The sequence below is a fragment of the Manis pentadactyla genome, chromosome 15, assembly GCF_030020395.1.
Source record: "Manis pentadactyla isolate mManPen7 chromosome 15, mManPen7.hap1, whole genome shotgun sequence".
Taxonomy (NCBI): domain Eukaryota; kingdom Metazoa; phylum Chordata; class Mammalia; order Pholidota; family Manidae; genus Manis; species Manis pentadactyla.
This window is the reverse complement of record NC_080033.1, coordinates 34,947,226-34,963,854: the sequence shown is the minus strand read 5'-3', so window position 1 is coordinate 34,963,854 and position 16,629 is coordinate 34,947,226. Positions and strand designations below refer to the sequence as shown.

Genomic DNA, 16,629 nt, shown 5'->3' with positions numbered 1-16,629 from the left:
TTTTTTTTTAAGCCTAATTAGCCTAACATTAGTACCATTCTGCCTCTTTTATGGTTGTTTAATTGGTATATTTTTTCTGTACTTGTATTTTCAACCTGCTTGTGTTTTTTAAAATAAACCATGTCTCCTATAGATTATATTAGTTGGATCATACATTTTTTATCTAATCTGACGAACTCTGCATTTTGATTGGTTTATTGAATCCAGTGTCACTTAATGTTACATTGTTATAGGGAGGTTTACATTTGCCATTATGCTTTTGATTGTATGTACCTTGCCTTTTTCTCCTTCTGTTCCTCTATTCTGACTTTCTTTTGTATTAAGTGTTTTCTACTGTAACATTTTAATTCCTTTAGTTTTTCATTTTTTTCTTAACCATCCCTTAGTGGTTGCTCTAGGACTTAAAACTACATCTTAACGTTATCAGAATCTGTTTAGATGTATAATAACTTACAGTGAAATATAGAAACATTACTCCTATACAGCTCTATTTCTCCTAACCCTTTTCCTCTTATTATGTATATATGTACTTTATATATATATTTCATTTTCTATATGTGTGTGTATATACATATAAATCCAGCAATACATTGTTTAGTTCTTACATTATACTATTTTGTATTATGTAACAAAAACTGAGAGAATAAAGGAAAGCAAGCATTATTTATACAATTTGTTATGTAACATTTTTAGTTACCATTTCTCTTCTCTTCATTTATTTCTGTGGATTGGAGTTACTGTATGGAGTGTTATTTCTCTACTCCAATGCATCTCCCCTCTGTTGTGCTGTTGTTGTCATATATATGTTTATAAATTAAAGGCCTATAACACTAATCTTTCATGCACATATTTTTAAATCAAGAAAAGAAAAAATATGCAATTATACTGCCTTTTATAATTACCTACATAAGTAGATTTACCAGTGTTTTGTATTTGTTTGAATTCAGGTTACCAGCTAATGTATTTTTTTTCTTTCAGTCTGAAACTTCCTGTACTATTTATTTTCATTGTGGAGGTGTAATTCACATGTCATACAATTCATCCCTTTAAAGTATACAATACAGCAGTGGTTGGTACATTGTCAGAGCTGTGCAACTGTTGCTACCATCAATTTCCAGATATTTTCATCATGTCCCAAGGAAGCCCTGTGCTCAGCAATCACTGTTGTCCCTCCCCTCCCGACCCTGTCCCCAGCCGTAGGTAACCACGAATCTACTTTCTGTCCTGTAGTCTCGGCTCTTCTGGACATTTCATATAAGTGGAAATCATACGATGTGTGCTTCTTTGTATCTTCTTTCAGTTAGCATAAAAAGGTAGGGTTTCATCCATGTTGTGTATATCAGAACTTCATTTCTTTTCATGCATGGCTGAATAATTCTCTACCTTTAATGTTCCTTATAAGACAGGTCTGCTAGTAACAAATTTCCTCTACTTTTATTGACCTAAGGATGTCTTTTTTCACCTTCATTTTTGAAAGGTAATTTGCTGGATATAAGATTCTTGGTTGACAGTTTTTACTTCCAGCAATGAGATCATGTTGTCCCACTGCCTTCCAACTGCTATCATTTTCGATGAGAAGTCAGCTGTTAATCTTACTGGGGTGTACATCTATATCACGTTATTTTTCTCTTTTTCCTTTCAAGGTCTTTCTCTTTGGCTTTCAGTATTTTGCCTATGAAGTGCCCAGATGGAGAGCTCTTTTGTTTATCCTACTTGGTGTTTATAGAGTCTCTTGGATGTATGTATTGTTTTCTCATCACATTTCGGAGATTTTCTGCCATGAAATACTTTAAATATTTTCCTGTTCCTTTCTCCACTCCTCCTTGTATTCCCATTGCACGTGTTGCTGCACTTATTGATGCCCCACATTTCTCTGTGGCTCTTCGTTTTCCTTCATTTTTCTCTCTGTTCTTCAACATCCATCATCTCCATGGATCTATCTTTAAGTTGGCTGCTGGTTTCTTCTGCCAGCTCAAACCTACATTTTGCTTATTGTCGTTTCTTAACTCCAAAATTTCCATTTGGTTCTTTTTTTATTTTTAAACAATTTCTACTTCTTAATAGTATTCTCTCTTTGATGAGCATTTTTCATTGTACCTTCCTTTAGTTCTTTAGGCATGAGAGGTGGGAGGAGAGGGACTCCCTGTGTCCCTGGCTGCACCTCCCTGGAGTAGAGCCCTCCAAGTAGAGCTTCTGATACACAGTGCATGGGGTTGGTAGTTAAGGGAACAAATCATGGCTCAGATGCCACAAACTCACTATTCTTACCGACATTTACTCAGTTGTCCTGAATGAATATTTCTTAAAATGCTGTATACCTTTAGTATAACTTCTAGAGACTTTAACTGCTTTAAAAACAATTTTTACCAGTTACTTTGTTGTTTTACAATTTGTCTTTCTAGAAGTCCTAGTCGTCTTCCACATGATCTTTTTAACAATTTTTGTTGTGACAAGAAGCGTTAACATAAGACCTACCGTCTAACAGATGTTTTAAGTGTTCAATAAAGGATTGTTGGCAGTGCCATACTGCAGATGTCTAGAGTTTATTCATCTTCCTTAACTGAGACTTTACACTCCTTGTTTAGTAACTCCCCATTTCCCACGACCCTAACCCTGGCCACCACCATTCCACCCTTTGGTTATATGGATTTGACTATTTTAGATACTACATGTTAAGTGCATTCATGCAGTATTTCTCTTTCTGTGACTGGCTTATTTCGTTTAATGTTCTCAAGGGGTTCATCCATGTTGTTGCATATTGCAAAATTTCCTTTTTTCAAGGCTAAATAGGATTCCATTGTATGTATAAACCACATATTCTTTCCCCATTCATATGTCTATGGGCATCTTGGTTGTTTCCACATCTAAGCTATTGTGAATCACGTTGCAGTGAGCATGGGTGTGCAGGTGTCTCGTTGAGAGCCCGATTTCAGTACTTTTGGGTCAATACCCACAAGTGGGGTTGCTGGATCATACGACAGTTCTATTGTTAGTGTTCTGAGGTAGCTCCCGACTTTGCAAGCTTGGAAACCCTGCTTTAAGCTGCTCTACAAAAGCAGGTAAAAGGGGATCCTGCATCCCTTCCAGTCAGTGTTCTTGAAGCTTTCTGCTGCGTGTTTTCTAGATCAAGTGGATGACTTCTGGCAGCCATGTTATCAAGGATGACACCAAGCCCCACATTTGAATGTGAGTTTGAACAGACGTAGGACCTGGGGGTCCTACCAAAGTGGGGATATTTTTACCCTCCTTGTGTTTGCCCAGACCTCCTTCCTCACAGGGGCGTTAGCTTCTATCTGAGGGAGAAGTGGTAGATTTCTCTGGGTGTATGCGGGAAGTTCCTCCAATGTTCCTTCTTTCTTGGCATCCCATAGTTGGGCCCACGGGGACAATTGCCCAGGACCCTGGGGTTATAGGTAGAATTGGTGATGGCACATGTGAGGCTTGAGTATCCATGGAATGTGACTAGAGGGATGTGGCCATGGATATAGAAGCATGCCAGGCATCAGCATACACCTCCCATGTCCTGGACCCCTAGAGGGGTACCTGAGGGAGAAACCTGGTGATAAAGAAAATTGGAGGAAGGGAGTGCAGCCGGACAGTATCTAGAACACTTGTCCATGTCTGTCCAGGGTGACGAATGCTCAGCAGATGCATCTCGGAGATGACAGACGTTTCCACAGATCAGGGTTGTGTCCTGAGAGCAGAGCACGTCACACATCTCTGTCTTATTTCCCATCTTAGTCACATGTGTATGTCTCGTGTGTGGCCTCATTTCAGACGCATCAGGAGAGGAATCACGTTTCAGGCCGAGATCCTGGAGCTCCAGGAGCGCCCTACGGCCGAGACCGTTGAACGTGGAGCTTCTCTGGTCTGGAAGCCATCGGATGATGTGATGAGCAATCCAGAAACACAGGATAGAGGTGGCTGAGACATGGGGGCCAAATTCCCAAGGGTACCCCCCCTTCCCTCATCTCCAAGGAGTTCCTCTTTGCAGTTCTCACCTTGGCCAAGAAGCAGTATCCCTGGGTGGGGTAGCAGGCTGTGGGATCAGGCCGTCTCCTCCCACCCCCCATACTTCTCATGCAGTAATCGGCCAGGTCATCTTGAGCGGGTGCCAGGAGCAGGGTTTCTGCCCTTCCTCCTGTCCTTCCCGTCACTGACAGTGAAATACAGAAACATTGCTACTATACAGCTCTATTTCTCCGAACCCACTGGCTCTAATTATTCATATATGTACTTTATATATGTATATGTATGTGAGAGTGTATGTATATAAACCCAGCAATATATCAACTCTTATATTATACGATTTTGTATTATGTAACAAAACTGAGAGAATCAGGGAATGCAAGCTTTATTTATACAGTTTGTTATATAACATTTTTCGTTACCGTTTCTCATCTCCTCCTTTATTCCTGTGGATTTGAGTTACTGTATGGAGTGTTATTTCCTTACTCCAATGCATCTCCCCTTTGTTGTGCTGTTGTTGTCATATATATGTTTATAAATTACAGGCCTATAACAGTATTTTATGTAATTACTTTTTAGGTCAATTAAGAAAAGAGAAAAGATATGCAATTATACTGACTTTTATAATTACTTATATAAGTACATTTACCAGTGTTTTTTGTTTCTTTGGATTCAGATTACTATCGGATGTCATTTTCTCCTTCAGTCTGAAGAACTTCCTGTAGTATTTATTTTCATTGTGGAGGTGTAATTCACATGTCATACAATTCATCCCCTTAAAATAAACTATACAGTGGTAGTTCGTATTTCACAGAGCTGTGTGTGCAACCGTTGCTACCATCAATTTTTGGATATTTTCATCATGCCCAAGGGAGCCCTGTACTCAGCAGTCACTCTTGTCCCTCCCCTCTCGACCCTGTCCCCAGCTGTAGGTAACCACAAATCTACTTTCTGTCCTGTAGGCTCGGCTCTTCTGGACATTTCATATAAGTGGGAATCATACAATGTGTGCTTCTTTGTGTTTTCTTCCAGTTAGCATGAAAACTTAGGGTTTCACCCATGTTGTGTATATCAGAACTTCATTTCTTTTCATGGCTGAATAATTCTCTCCCTTTAATGTTCCTTGTAAGATATGTCTGCTAGCAACAAGTTTCCTCAGTTTTTATTTACCTAAGGATGTCTTTTTTCTCCTTCATTTGTGAAAGGTAATTTGCTGGATATAAGATTCTTGGTTGAGTTTTAACTTCCAGCAATGAGATCATGTTGTCCCACTGCCTTCCAACTGCTATCATGTCCAATGAGACGTCAGCTGTTAATCTTACTGGAGTGTACGTGTATTTCACGTTATTTTCCCCTTTTTTGTTTTCAAGCTATTTATCTTTGGCTTTCAGTATTTTGCCTATGATGTGCCCAGATGGAGAGCTTTTTGTGTTTATGCTACTTGGAGTTTATAGAGTTTCTTGGATGTATGTATTGTTTTTTCGTCACATTTTATGCATTTTCTACCATTAAATACTTTAAATATTTTTCTGTTCCTTTCTCCACTCCTCCTTGTATTCCCATTGCACGTGCTGCTGCACTTATTGATGCCCCGCATTTCTCTGTGGCTCTTCGTTTTCCTTCATTCATTTATTTTTCTCTCTGTTCTTCAAAATCCATAATCTGCATGGATCTAGCTTTAAGTTGGCTGCTGGTTACTTCTGCCAGCTCAAATCTACATTTTGGTTATTGTTCTTAACTCCAAGATTTCCATTTGGTTCGAAAAAGAAAACAATTTCTACCTCTTAATAGTATTCTCTCTTTGATGAGTATTTTTCATTGTACCTTCCTTTAGCTCTTTAGGCATGAGAGCTGGGAGGAGAGGGACCCCCTGTGTCCCTGGCTGCACCTCCCTGGAGTAGAGCCCTTGAAGTAGAGCTTCTGATACACAGTGCATGGGGTTGGTAGGTAAGGGAACAAGTCATGGCTCAGATGCCACAAACTCACTATTCTTACCGACATTTACTCAGTTGTCCTGAATGAATATTTCTTAAAATGCTGTATACCTTTAGGATAACTTCTGGAGACTTTAAGTTCTTTTAAAATAATTTTTACCTGTTAATTTGTTGTTTTACTCTTTGTATTTTCAGAAGTCCTCATCCTCTTCCACATGATCTTTGTAAGAATTTTTGTTGTGAAGAAAAGAGTTAACATAAGACAGACCTACCCTCTAACAAATGTTTTACGTGTAATATAGCATTGTTGGCAGTGCTGTACAGCAGATCTCTAGAGTTTATTCATCTTGCTTAACTGAGAGTTTACATTCATTGCTTAGTAACTCCCAATTTCCCACTACCCTAACCCCTGGCCACCACCATTCCACCCTTTGGTTATATGAATTTGAGTATTTTAGATACTACATGTCTAAGTGCATTCATGCAGTATTTCTCTTTCTGTGACTGGCTTATTTCATTTAATGTCCTCAAGGGGTTCATCCATGTTGTTCCATATTGCAAAATTTCTTTTTAAGGCTAAATAGGATTCCTTTGTATGTATAAATCATGTAATCTTTTCCCATTCATATGTCGATGGGCATCTTGGTTGTTTCCACATCTTAGCTATTGTGAATCTCATTGCAGTGACCATGGGAATACAGGTGTCTCTTTGTGAGCCTGATTTCAGTCCTTCTTGGTCAATACCCAGTAGTGGGGTTGCTGGATCATGTGATAGTTCTATTGTTAGTGTTCCGAGGGAGCTCCCTGCCTTGCAATATTGGAAACCCTGCTTTCAGCTGCTCTACAAAGGCAGGCAGAAGGGCCCCTGCATCACTTCTAGTCAGTGTTCTTGAAGCTTTCTGTTGCGTGTTTTCTAGTTCACGTGGATGACTCTTTTGGCATCTGTGCAATCGTGGATGACAGCAAGCCCAGCATTAGACCGTGAGTTGGAACAGACTTAGAACTGGGGGTCCTTCCAATGTGGGGATATTTTTACCCTCCTTGTTTCCCCCACAGCTCCTTCCTCACAGGGGCATTAGCTCCTCTCTGGAAGAGAAGTGGTAGATTTCTCTGGGTGTATGTGGGAAGTTCCTCCAATGTTCCTTCTATCTGGGCATCCCATAGTTGGGCCTACGGGGACAAATGCCCAGGACCCTGGGGTTATAGGTAGAATTGGTTATGGCACATGTGAGGCTTGAGTATCCATGGAATGTGACTAGAGGGATGTAGCCATGGATGTAGAAGCATGCCAGGCATCAGCATATACCTCCCCTGTCCTGGACCCCAAGAGGGGCACCTGAGGCCAGAAGCCTGGTGAAAAAGGAAATTGGAGGAAGGGGGTGTAGCTGGACGGTATCTAGAACACTTGTCCATGTCTGTCAGGGGTTACAATTACTCCCCAGATGCATCTGGAAGACGATAGAGGTTTCCACAGAAGAGGGTTGTGGCCTGAGAACAGGGCACATCACACATCTCCGTCTTATTTCCCATCTTAGTCACATGTGTATGTCTCATTTCAGACACATCAGGATAGGAAGTGAGTTTCAGGCCGAGATCCCGGAGCTCCAGGAGCGCCCCCCGGCCGAGACTGGTGAACAGGGAGCTTCTCTGGTCTGGAAGCCATCAGACGATGTGATGAGCAGTCCAGAAACACAGGATAGAGGTGGCTGAGACATGGGGGCCAAATTCCCAAGGGTACCCCTCCTTCCGTCATCTCTAAGGAGTTCGAACTCCCAGTTCTCACCTGGACCAAGAAGCAGTATCCCTGGGTGGGGTAGCAGGCTGTGGGACCAGGACTTCTCCTCCCGCCCCCCATTCTTCTCACGCAGTAATCGGCCAGGTCATCCTGAGCAGGTGCCAGGAGCAGGGTTTCTGCCCTTCCTCCCTGTCCTTCCCTTTGCCTGCTTTTCAGGGAGCTGTGAGGGAGACAGGGACAAGGATCCCCTCTCTGTGCTTTTGGGGACGTCTCCTCCTTGCATTCACTGACTTCCTGTGTCTCCCCTTTCTCACACTCTTCTGGGGACATTTGCTGGGAACAGTTACTGAGCTCTGCAAGATGGCCTCCAGCGCGATGCCAGGAGGGGGCACCAACCTGGAGCTCGCTCTGCACTGCCTGCACGAGGCTCAGGGCGATGTCCCGGTGAGCTGGAGGCAGGGGCGGGCTTGATGGGTCCCTGGGAAGCCCCTGCTCTCCTGAGGCTGGGGATCTGGTGCATGTAATGTGCCATCTGCGGGCTTTGCAGCTCATGAAAACTAAAGAAAGGCCACCCGTCCTTCTCCCCAGTGGCTGTGGGGTTGATGTCGTCGTCAGCTGTAGGGCAAGTGTGCAGATGGGGCCCAGTTAGTCAGTTATTTACCTTGGGCAGCAGCAGAGCACGAGGTTCCTACGAGATCGCAGGGGCAGGGGGAGCGGAGCCCAGTAGACTGACTCAGGTCCTGCACTGATCTGGTTTATCGTTGGAGCTTTTCCTTTTGTATTAAAAACCCATGTATGAAAACCCCTGGTGCAACAAAAATATCTGCTTCCTCCAAGGACCCGCTTCACAATCCTGAAGTTTAGAAAATAAAAGTGCAACTCTGAGTAGTGGAAAGGGGGGTCATGTCACCCGAGTTAGGGCCCCAGGAGTCAGTATTGCTAAGTGTACTTTTCCTAAAGTTACAAGGTAGTGGCTGCCACATAGTGGGTGCTCAGAAGAGTAACCAGCACATGTGTGTTGGCCCACATGAGTGTTGTGGCCCTGGGGCAGGGCTGGCTTTGGTGCCCCCCTCGGTCTAATGCTCTGCTTCCACCATTTTTAAAATTAACAAATTTTCAAAATGCCTGCATTTTCATTTTGCACTGGGCCCTGCAAGTTCCGTGGCCAGTCCTGATCGGGTTGACAGTGTTGAGCGAGACAAAATCCTTCTCCGTGGGGCTTGCATTTTAATTTTAGGACAGTCAAAGGGAAATCTGTTTTTAAAAGTTGTTAGCGATTTGTTCTATGAAGAAAATAAACTGGGGCGTGGCACAGGCAGGGCTCCTACAAATGCCAGTCCTTGACGAAGGAAGGAGCTGGCACAAGAACAAATCAGCACACTGCTTCCTTCGTCAAGAAAACCCTACTATGAGAAAAGCACCAGCTGCACCCAGTATGCATAGTGACAGAGCCGGTACGTCCACATGCAGTTTGCAGGCGTTGGCCAGTCCACAGCCCCACCACGCTCTGAGTAGCCCTGGAGTGAGGGAGGCTTTAGGGAGGCCTGTAAGTGTTTCTCAAATGAATGAAAGGATGAAGGCAGGCCTCCACCTCACCTTCCCTCCCTCAGAAAGTAGCCTGCTTTCCTTCCTGCTCCAGGTGGCCCTAGAGACCCTGTTACACAGAGGACCCCAGAAGCCGCTGACTCACCCTCTCGCCAACTATCACTACGCAGGTACTGGAGCGAGGCTTCGGGAGTGGGTTTGCCTGGCTAGTACTTGGGAGCCAGTCGGTCTCGGCGGCAGGCTCTGCTTGTGCCCCTGGGTGTGCTCTTGGGGCCCTCCTTCTCCTGCCTTTCCAGAAGGGCCTTTCCTCTCCAAGGGACCTCAGTGGGTGCCTGTCTCTCCTGGATGGGTCCTCCCTTCCCCCTTCCAGTGGTTCCCTCACCATCTGTGCCCAGCCAGGAAAGGGATCCCCTGGCCAGGGAGAGGTGAAGGCGGGCTCAGATTCAGTGGCTGAGCACCCCAACCTGGGAGTCAGGCAACTGGGGGTCGCTGCCTCCCATTGGCAAGTCTGTTAACCAATGGAAGCCTTGTTATTGCATCTGTCTAGTGGGGATAGTACTGATCCCAACCTGCTGAGGTTTTTCTAAGGATTGTATGAGACAAAACAGAATTCTTGGCACATACTTGGTACTCGGTAATGACAGCTTTAAAAAGGGCAGGCTGCATTTCCGCCATGGCTATGGCCGCAGAACTGTCCTTTTCCCTCCTGTTTCTCTGATAGGTTCAGACGTCTGGACCTCCCAGGAGAAGATTCTGTTTAATAAGGCATTCCAGGCTCACAAGAAGAACTTCCACTTGATACACAAGATGGTAAGGTGTACGTGGGTAGGCTGGTGTAGACAAGGACTCGACTCACACCGCTGAGCTGAGCTAGAGCTGGAGGGCCTATCGGGGTGACACGCTGTTCACACTGTAAACCGTTGGTAATTTTAAAAAGCCACTGATGTGAACTCCAGACAGTACAGAAATGCCATCACATACATGCTCAAAGCCCTCCGCACCCATCCCCGTCGTCCTACTTCTGAATGATGACCTCTGACTTTTGCTGGGCATCTCAGGCATTTCTTTCCCTGTACAGATCTTACGTGCATATACACATGTATTTAGAAAAGGATGCGATCATACTACACTTAATGTCTGCTGATGTTTTTTGTTCTTTTAACTTGATAAACACAAAACTGCACTTAACAAAAATGTACTATTTCATGTTTTGACATATTTATACCTGCAAAACCATCACCATAGTCAAGATAAGAAACACATTCATCACCCCCAAAAGTTTCCTCCTCCCCTTGGTAAATCCCTTTTTCCTACCACCCCTGTCCCTCCCTAATCACCTCCTTATCTTCTTTCTGTCATTCTAAATTAGTTTGCATTTTCCAGAGTTTTCTATGTGTCCAGCAGCATGTGCACTGCTTGTCTGCCTTTCTTACACTCAGTATCATTATTTTGAGGTTCATCCATGTTATTGTGTGGACCCTTTTTCTTGCTGAGGAGTATTCCATTGTGTGGACGTAACAGTTCATTTAATCATTCACCTATTGATGGACATCTGTGTGGTTTCCAAGTTATCTGCAATTATAAATAAAGCTTCTGTGAACATTCACATTCAAATCTCTACATGAACAAGTACTGTTGGTGGGGGGTAGGGCAGCAAATACTTAGGAAATGAATGAGTGGCTCACATGGTAGGTGTACATTTAACTTTTCAAGAAAGTGCCAAACTTACGCAAAGGGGCTGTACCATTTCACATTCCCACTGGCAGGTACAAGAGTTCCAGTTGCTCCACAACATCTCCAGCACTTGATATGGTCGGTTTTTTAAATTGTAGCCATTCTAATGAGTATGCAGAGGTATCTCACTGTGTTTCCCCCTGACTAATGTTGCTGAACAACTTTTCATGTGCTTGTTTGCTATCTGTGAGCCTTCTTTGGTGTCTGTTTGCTTCTTTGCCTTTGTTTTCACTGGGATGTTTGTGTTTTTATTGAGTTGTAGGAGTTCATTATTTGTTCTGGGCACAAGTCTTTTATCCAGATATATGCTTTGCAAGTATTTTCTCCCAATCTGTAGCTTTTTAGTCTTTTAACAGTGTCTTTTGAAGAAAGTTTTAAATTTTAATTAAATTCTATTGATTAATTTTTCTTTAATGGACCATGATTTTGGTGTCGTATCTAAGAAATTTTTGCCTAACCCAAAGTCACAGAGCTTTTCCTCTATGTCTTCTTCGAGAAGCTTTATAGTTTTAGGCTTTACATTTAGATGTACGGTCCTTTCGGGGTTAGTTTTTGTATGTAGTGCATGGTATGGATTGCAGTTCCATCTTTTCCTGTGGATATTTAGTTGTTCCAGTGCCTTTTGTTGAAGAGGCCATATTTTCTCCACTCAGCTGCCTTTGTATCATGTCAGATAGCAGTTGGCTGTATATGTATGGGTTCTTTTTATATGTATTGTTGGATTCTATTTGTTAAAACTGTCTCTGGAATTTCCCCCCTGTGTCCATGGTAGGTACCGGCCTGTAGCTGTCTCTCCTGTGGTGCGTTTTTCTGGCTTTGGGATGGGGGTATTGCTGACCTTGTAGAATGAGTTCAGAAGTGTTCCCTCCACTTCAATTTTTTTGGGGAAGAGTTTGTTTAGAATTGGATTACTTCTTCCTTAAATATTTGGGCCTGCAGCTTTCTTTGTGGGGAGGTTTTGAAGTGCAAATTCAACTTATTTAATAGATATATGGCTACTCAGGTTATCAGTGTCCTTTTGAGTGAACCTTGGTAGTTTTTATCTTTCAAGGACTTTTGTACATTTCTTCTAAGTTGTCTGATGTATTAGCATAAAGTTGTTTATTATATTCTTATATTCTCCTTTTTGAATTTATAGACTATAGTGATAGCCCCTCTCTCATTCCTGGTATCAGTAATATATCTTTTTATTCTGATCTGACTAAAGGCTTATCAATTTTACTGATTTTCTCAAAAAACCAGTTTTGGCTTCCTGGTTTTTCTCTATTTGGTTTATTTATTCTGCAATTTCTTCTGTTTGCTTTGTGTTTAAATTGCTCTTCTTTTACTAGTTTCTGAAAATGGAAGCTGTGCTCATTGATTTCAGACCTTTCTTTTTCCCAAACATGGGTTTGTAGTGCTGTAAGTTTCCCTCAAAGTACTTCTTTGATAAGGTTTCTTATTTTGGGTTTTCATTTTTATTCAATTCAAAATACTTTTTCATCTCCCTTTTGATTTATTTTTTGAAGTATGAATATTTAGAAGTGTGTTAGTCTCCAAATATTTGAGGATTTTGCATAGTTCTTCAGTTAACTGATTTTTCAGTTAATGCTATTGTGACCAGAGAAATGCTTTGCATGACTTGAATCCTTTTTAATTTATTGACCCTTTTTGATAGTTCAGAACATGGTTTACCTCTTGGTAAATGTTCTTCGTACACTTGAAGGTGGTGTACCTGCTGTGGGTGAGTGGAGCTTTATAATTGAGAGTTCGTTGTGGCTCAGAGTGTGGTTTAGGTCTTCCACCCCTTTACTGTCTAATTGTTCCAGCAATTGTTGAGAATGGGATATTAAAATGTTTTCCTATAATTGTGGGTCTATTTTCCCCCAAAGTTCTATAATTTTTTGCTTCATATATTTTGAAGCCCTGATGTAGACATATGAACTTTTAGGATTCTTATGTCTTGATTAATTGACCCTTTTATCATTATGAAATTATTTACTTTATCTCTGGAAGTACTATTTGCTCTGAAATCTACTTTTTTCTGATATTAGTATATCCAACCTCCCCAGCTTTCTTAAAAATGGGTGCTAGCATGCTATGTCATTTTTTTTCATCTCACTTTTAAACTATTTAGCCTTTACAGCTAAAGTGTGTTCTTATAAATAACATGTGTTCGGTGTTGCTTCTTTTATTTCCTATTAAATATTCAGCCTTTTAAATTAGGGTGTTTAGAACATTCACATTTAATGTTGTTATTGAATGGTTAGGTTTAAGTCCCTCATCTTGCTATTTGTTTTCTATTTGTCCCATCTGTTATTTGTTTCCCCTTTCCACTTTTTCTGCCTTCTTTTGGCAGAAAAAATTAATGTAGTAAATTGTAGGATTCTGTTTTATCTCCTTTGTCAGCTTGTTGGCTATAACTGTATTTTATTATTTTGGTGGTTGCTTTAGGGTTAATAGTATGCATCATTAACTTACCAGTCTCCCTTCAAGTGTTTTGATAACATTTCATGTACAGCATGAAAACCTTCCAGTAGTGTACTTACATTTCTCCTCCTGGCCTTTATACAATTGTTGTTATGCATTTCATTTTACATATGTTGTAAACCCCACTATACATTGTTGATATTTTTGTTTAAATGGTCAATTATTTGTAGAGGGCTTTAAACAATAAAATGTCTTATATAGTTACCCATGTACTTACATTTTCATTGCTTTGCATTCCTTTATGTAGATGCATATTTCCATCTGGTATCATTTTCCAGAAGGAAATAAATGTAAGTCATTTAACATTTCTTAAAAGTGCAGATTTGTCAATAATGAATTTTTCCAGCTTCTTTATAGCTAAAAAAGAACCTTTATTTGGCCTTCATTTCTGAAAGACACCTTTGTTAAGTGTGGAATTCTAGCTTGACAGGTCTTTTCTCTGTAATTTAAAGAGGTAATTTACTTTCTTCTGGCTTTTATTATTTTTCATAAGAAATCTCCAGATTTCTGTGTCTTTGGTCCTCTGCATATAACATGTCTTTTTTTTTCTGGCTGGATATTTGTCAGAATTTCTCTTTATCACTGGCTTTTAGCAATTTTATTATGATGGGCTTTGGTGTGCTTTCTTCATTTTTCTTTCTTGTGCTTGCAGTTTGTCGAGCTTCTTGTATCTGTGGGTTTATAGTTTTCCTTACATTTGGGGAAATTCAGTCTTGTTTCTTCAGACATTTCTTGCATCCCCCCTTCTCCTTTGAGGGCTCCACTTAGTGGGTGCTGGGCTTCCTGCAGGTGTCCGGGAATCACTGATGCTCTTTTCATTTCGACTGATTCTTTTTTTCTCTGTGTGTTTCATTTTGGATGATTTTTATTGCTATATTTCTAAGTTCAGTAATCCTTTCTTCTGCAGTATCTAATCTGCAATGTAGTTTTCATCTCAGACATTGTAATTTTTACAAATTTTTACAAAGAACTAGGAGTTCTTTTTGGGTCTCATTAGTGTCCCATGTCTCTACTTAACTTTTTCAACATATAATGTACAATTATAATGACTTTTAGTGCCCTTTCCTGCTATTCTAACATCTGTGTCCATTCTGGGTTGATTTTGATGGATTGATTTTTTTCCCATTATATGTCTTATTTTCCTGCTTTCTATGCCTGGTAATTTTTCAGTGGATTCCTGGCATTGTGAATTATAGCTTGTTGAGTGCTGAATATTTTTGTATTCTTAGTAAGTATTCTTGAACTTTGCTCTGATACATGGTTACTTGAAAACAGCTTGTTCCTTTTGGGTACTGGTTTTGGATTTGTTTAAATTGGACCATTTTTGTCTAAGGCTAATTATTCCTCATTATGGAGGCAAAACCCTCCTCATTTCTCTATCAGTGTCCCATGAACTATGAGTTTTTCCCACCCCAGCGGGTGGAAACCAGGTGCTATTCCTGGGCCTGTGTGAGGTGCCTTTTCATCTAATTCTTTCAGGTGGTTCTTTACCCAGTTTTGGGCCATCTCATATGCCCATGCTGGTCAGCACGTTGCTGAATGCTGAGGGGAGCGCACTCCAGATCTCTGGAATTTTCCTCTGAGCAGCTCTTCCCTGTCCTGCCTTGTCCTGTGAACTCTCACTGCCTTGTTCTCCCAGAACCCTCCCTCCCATCTCAGCTCAGGAAGCCCATCTGGCTCTGCCCAGATCCCTCTCCCCAGGCCATGGCCTGGAAACTCTCCCAAGGTGTAGTGTGTTGGCACAGTGGTAGCTTATTTTCTGTCTCTCAGAAAGACTTGTTCTTGACTTGCCTAGCATCTTAGCAAACATTATTTCAGACATTTTGATTGTTTCTTCTCATTGTTTTGAATGGGAAGGTCAATGTAGCTCCTGTTGCTCCATCTTGTTTGGAAGCAGAGTCCAACTTCTTTTTTTTTCTTCTAACCGAGTGATATTTCTTAGGCAGAGGATTTACTACTTTGGCTCCTAGTCTTTAAAGATATACAGAGCTGAAAAAATTTCACATGGAGAAAGTATTTTCTGAAGTGAGCCCCACATTTTAACTGGCCAATTTAATTTTCCTGAGAAATCGTCTTCCTAGAGCAATTAAACTTTCCTGTTCCGTTTTGTTTTTACAGAAGTTATTATTAATGGTGTCCATTCTTAGTGGAGGGAGAGCACATGGTGAGATCGGAATGCCCTAGGATCAGACTGTGCCCTCAAAACCTCCTCCTCTCGTGGGCCCTTTATCTCTGTGCTGTAGGGCTCTGCCTGGCTGTTGCAAAGGTTTTGTGGTATCTGCTGATGAGGGCATCCTGCTGCAGGGAGTCCCAGTTGGTAAATGCATAGCCATTAGGCCTGACGTCACAGTGAGCGCCTGTGTAGTGAGCCATCGTGTACACCTTCCCATAGGGAGGGACTCCCGGGATTGACTTGGGGCTCAGAGAGCATGCAGAGCTTGGATGGTGCTGGCTACGGTGGATTCACCCTGAGCCCCTCATCACCAGCAGGACTCTGTGCTTCTGTGCTCCTTGTAGCCCAGGGGCATGCCAAACCAAAGGGGAGAGACATTCCAGGAGAGCTTTCAGAAAGTGCCTAGCCCCACGGCGAGGGGGCGTGTGAGGCAGTGCCCAAAGCCTGCTGCTGTTTTCTTTCACCAGGTCCAGACAAAGACAGTGGCCCAGTGTGTAGAGTATTACTACACCTGGAAAAAAAAGATCAGGTTTGCCTATGTTCGGGCCCCAGGCCTGGAAAATGGGGTCAAAAGAAAGCTGGACAAGGCAGACAGAACAGAAACAAAGGTAGGGGATTCTGGGGCAAGGGGGTCTCACTGGAGTTCAGTGCTGGTCTGGATAGCTACTGATCACCCAGGTTGGGGTGGGAAAGGGTGCCCCTACAGAGGAAAGCATTTCCCTTAGAAGGGTGGAAGGTTGGCACCCTGATGTCATTTCTGCCCCTTCTACAGGCCACTTGCAGTCCTCAGAAGAGACCAAAATGCCGTCGAGCTCCTGAGTTGATGAAGACCAAGAGTTGCAGGGGAGAATCCGTTGTCAACGCAAGCCCAAATGCTGGTCCCAAGCAGACACCTGAGCCTCCGGGGAGTGTACAGGGCCGAGGCACTTTTCCCTGCAGAGAGTGTGAGAGGTGAGCACCAGCCCTGTTCCCGGATGCACCCACACAGCCTGCCCTTTGTCCCTTTGGGCCCTCAGCCCACCTTCCCCCTGCTCTGACCCGTGTCCTCTGCTGACTCTGCAGGGTGTTTG

At 42.3% G+C, this 16,629-nt stretch overlaps 1 protein-coding gene across 1 annotated transcript in view; it reads left to right on the top strand.

Moving 5' to 3' along the window:
- LOC118935884 (zinc finger protein 541-like) overlaps nt 1-16,347 on the top strand; it is a 42,958-nt gene extending 26,611 nt beyond the window's left edge. The window contains exons 10-16 of the mRNA XM_057492866.1: nt 3,778-3,920; nt 6,821-6,884; nt 7,463-7,605; nt 7,982-8,082; nt 9,278-9,353; nt 9,905-9,993; nt 16,027-16,347. Coding sequence (XP_057348849.1) covers nt 3,778-3,920; nt 6,821-6,884; nt 7,463-7,605; nt 7,982-8,082; nt 9,278-9,353; nt 9,905-9,993; nt 16,027-16,284 — 874 coding nt within the window. The 3' untranslated portion in view covers nt 16,285-16,347. The remainder of the gene's footprint in view (nt 1-3,777; nt 3,921-6,820; nt 6,885-7,462; nt 7,606-7,981; nt 8,083-9,277; nt 9,354-9,904; nt 9,994-16,026) is intronic.
- Nucleotides 16,348-16,629: the final 282 nt, after the last annotated feature.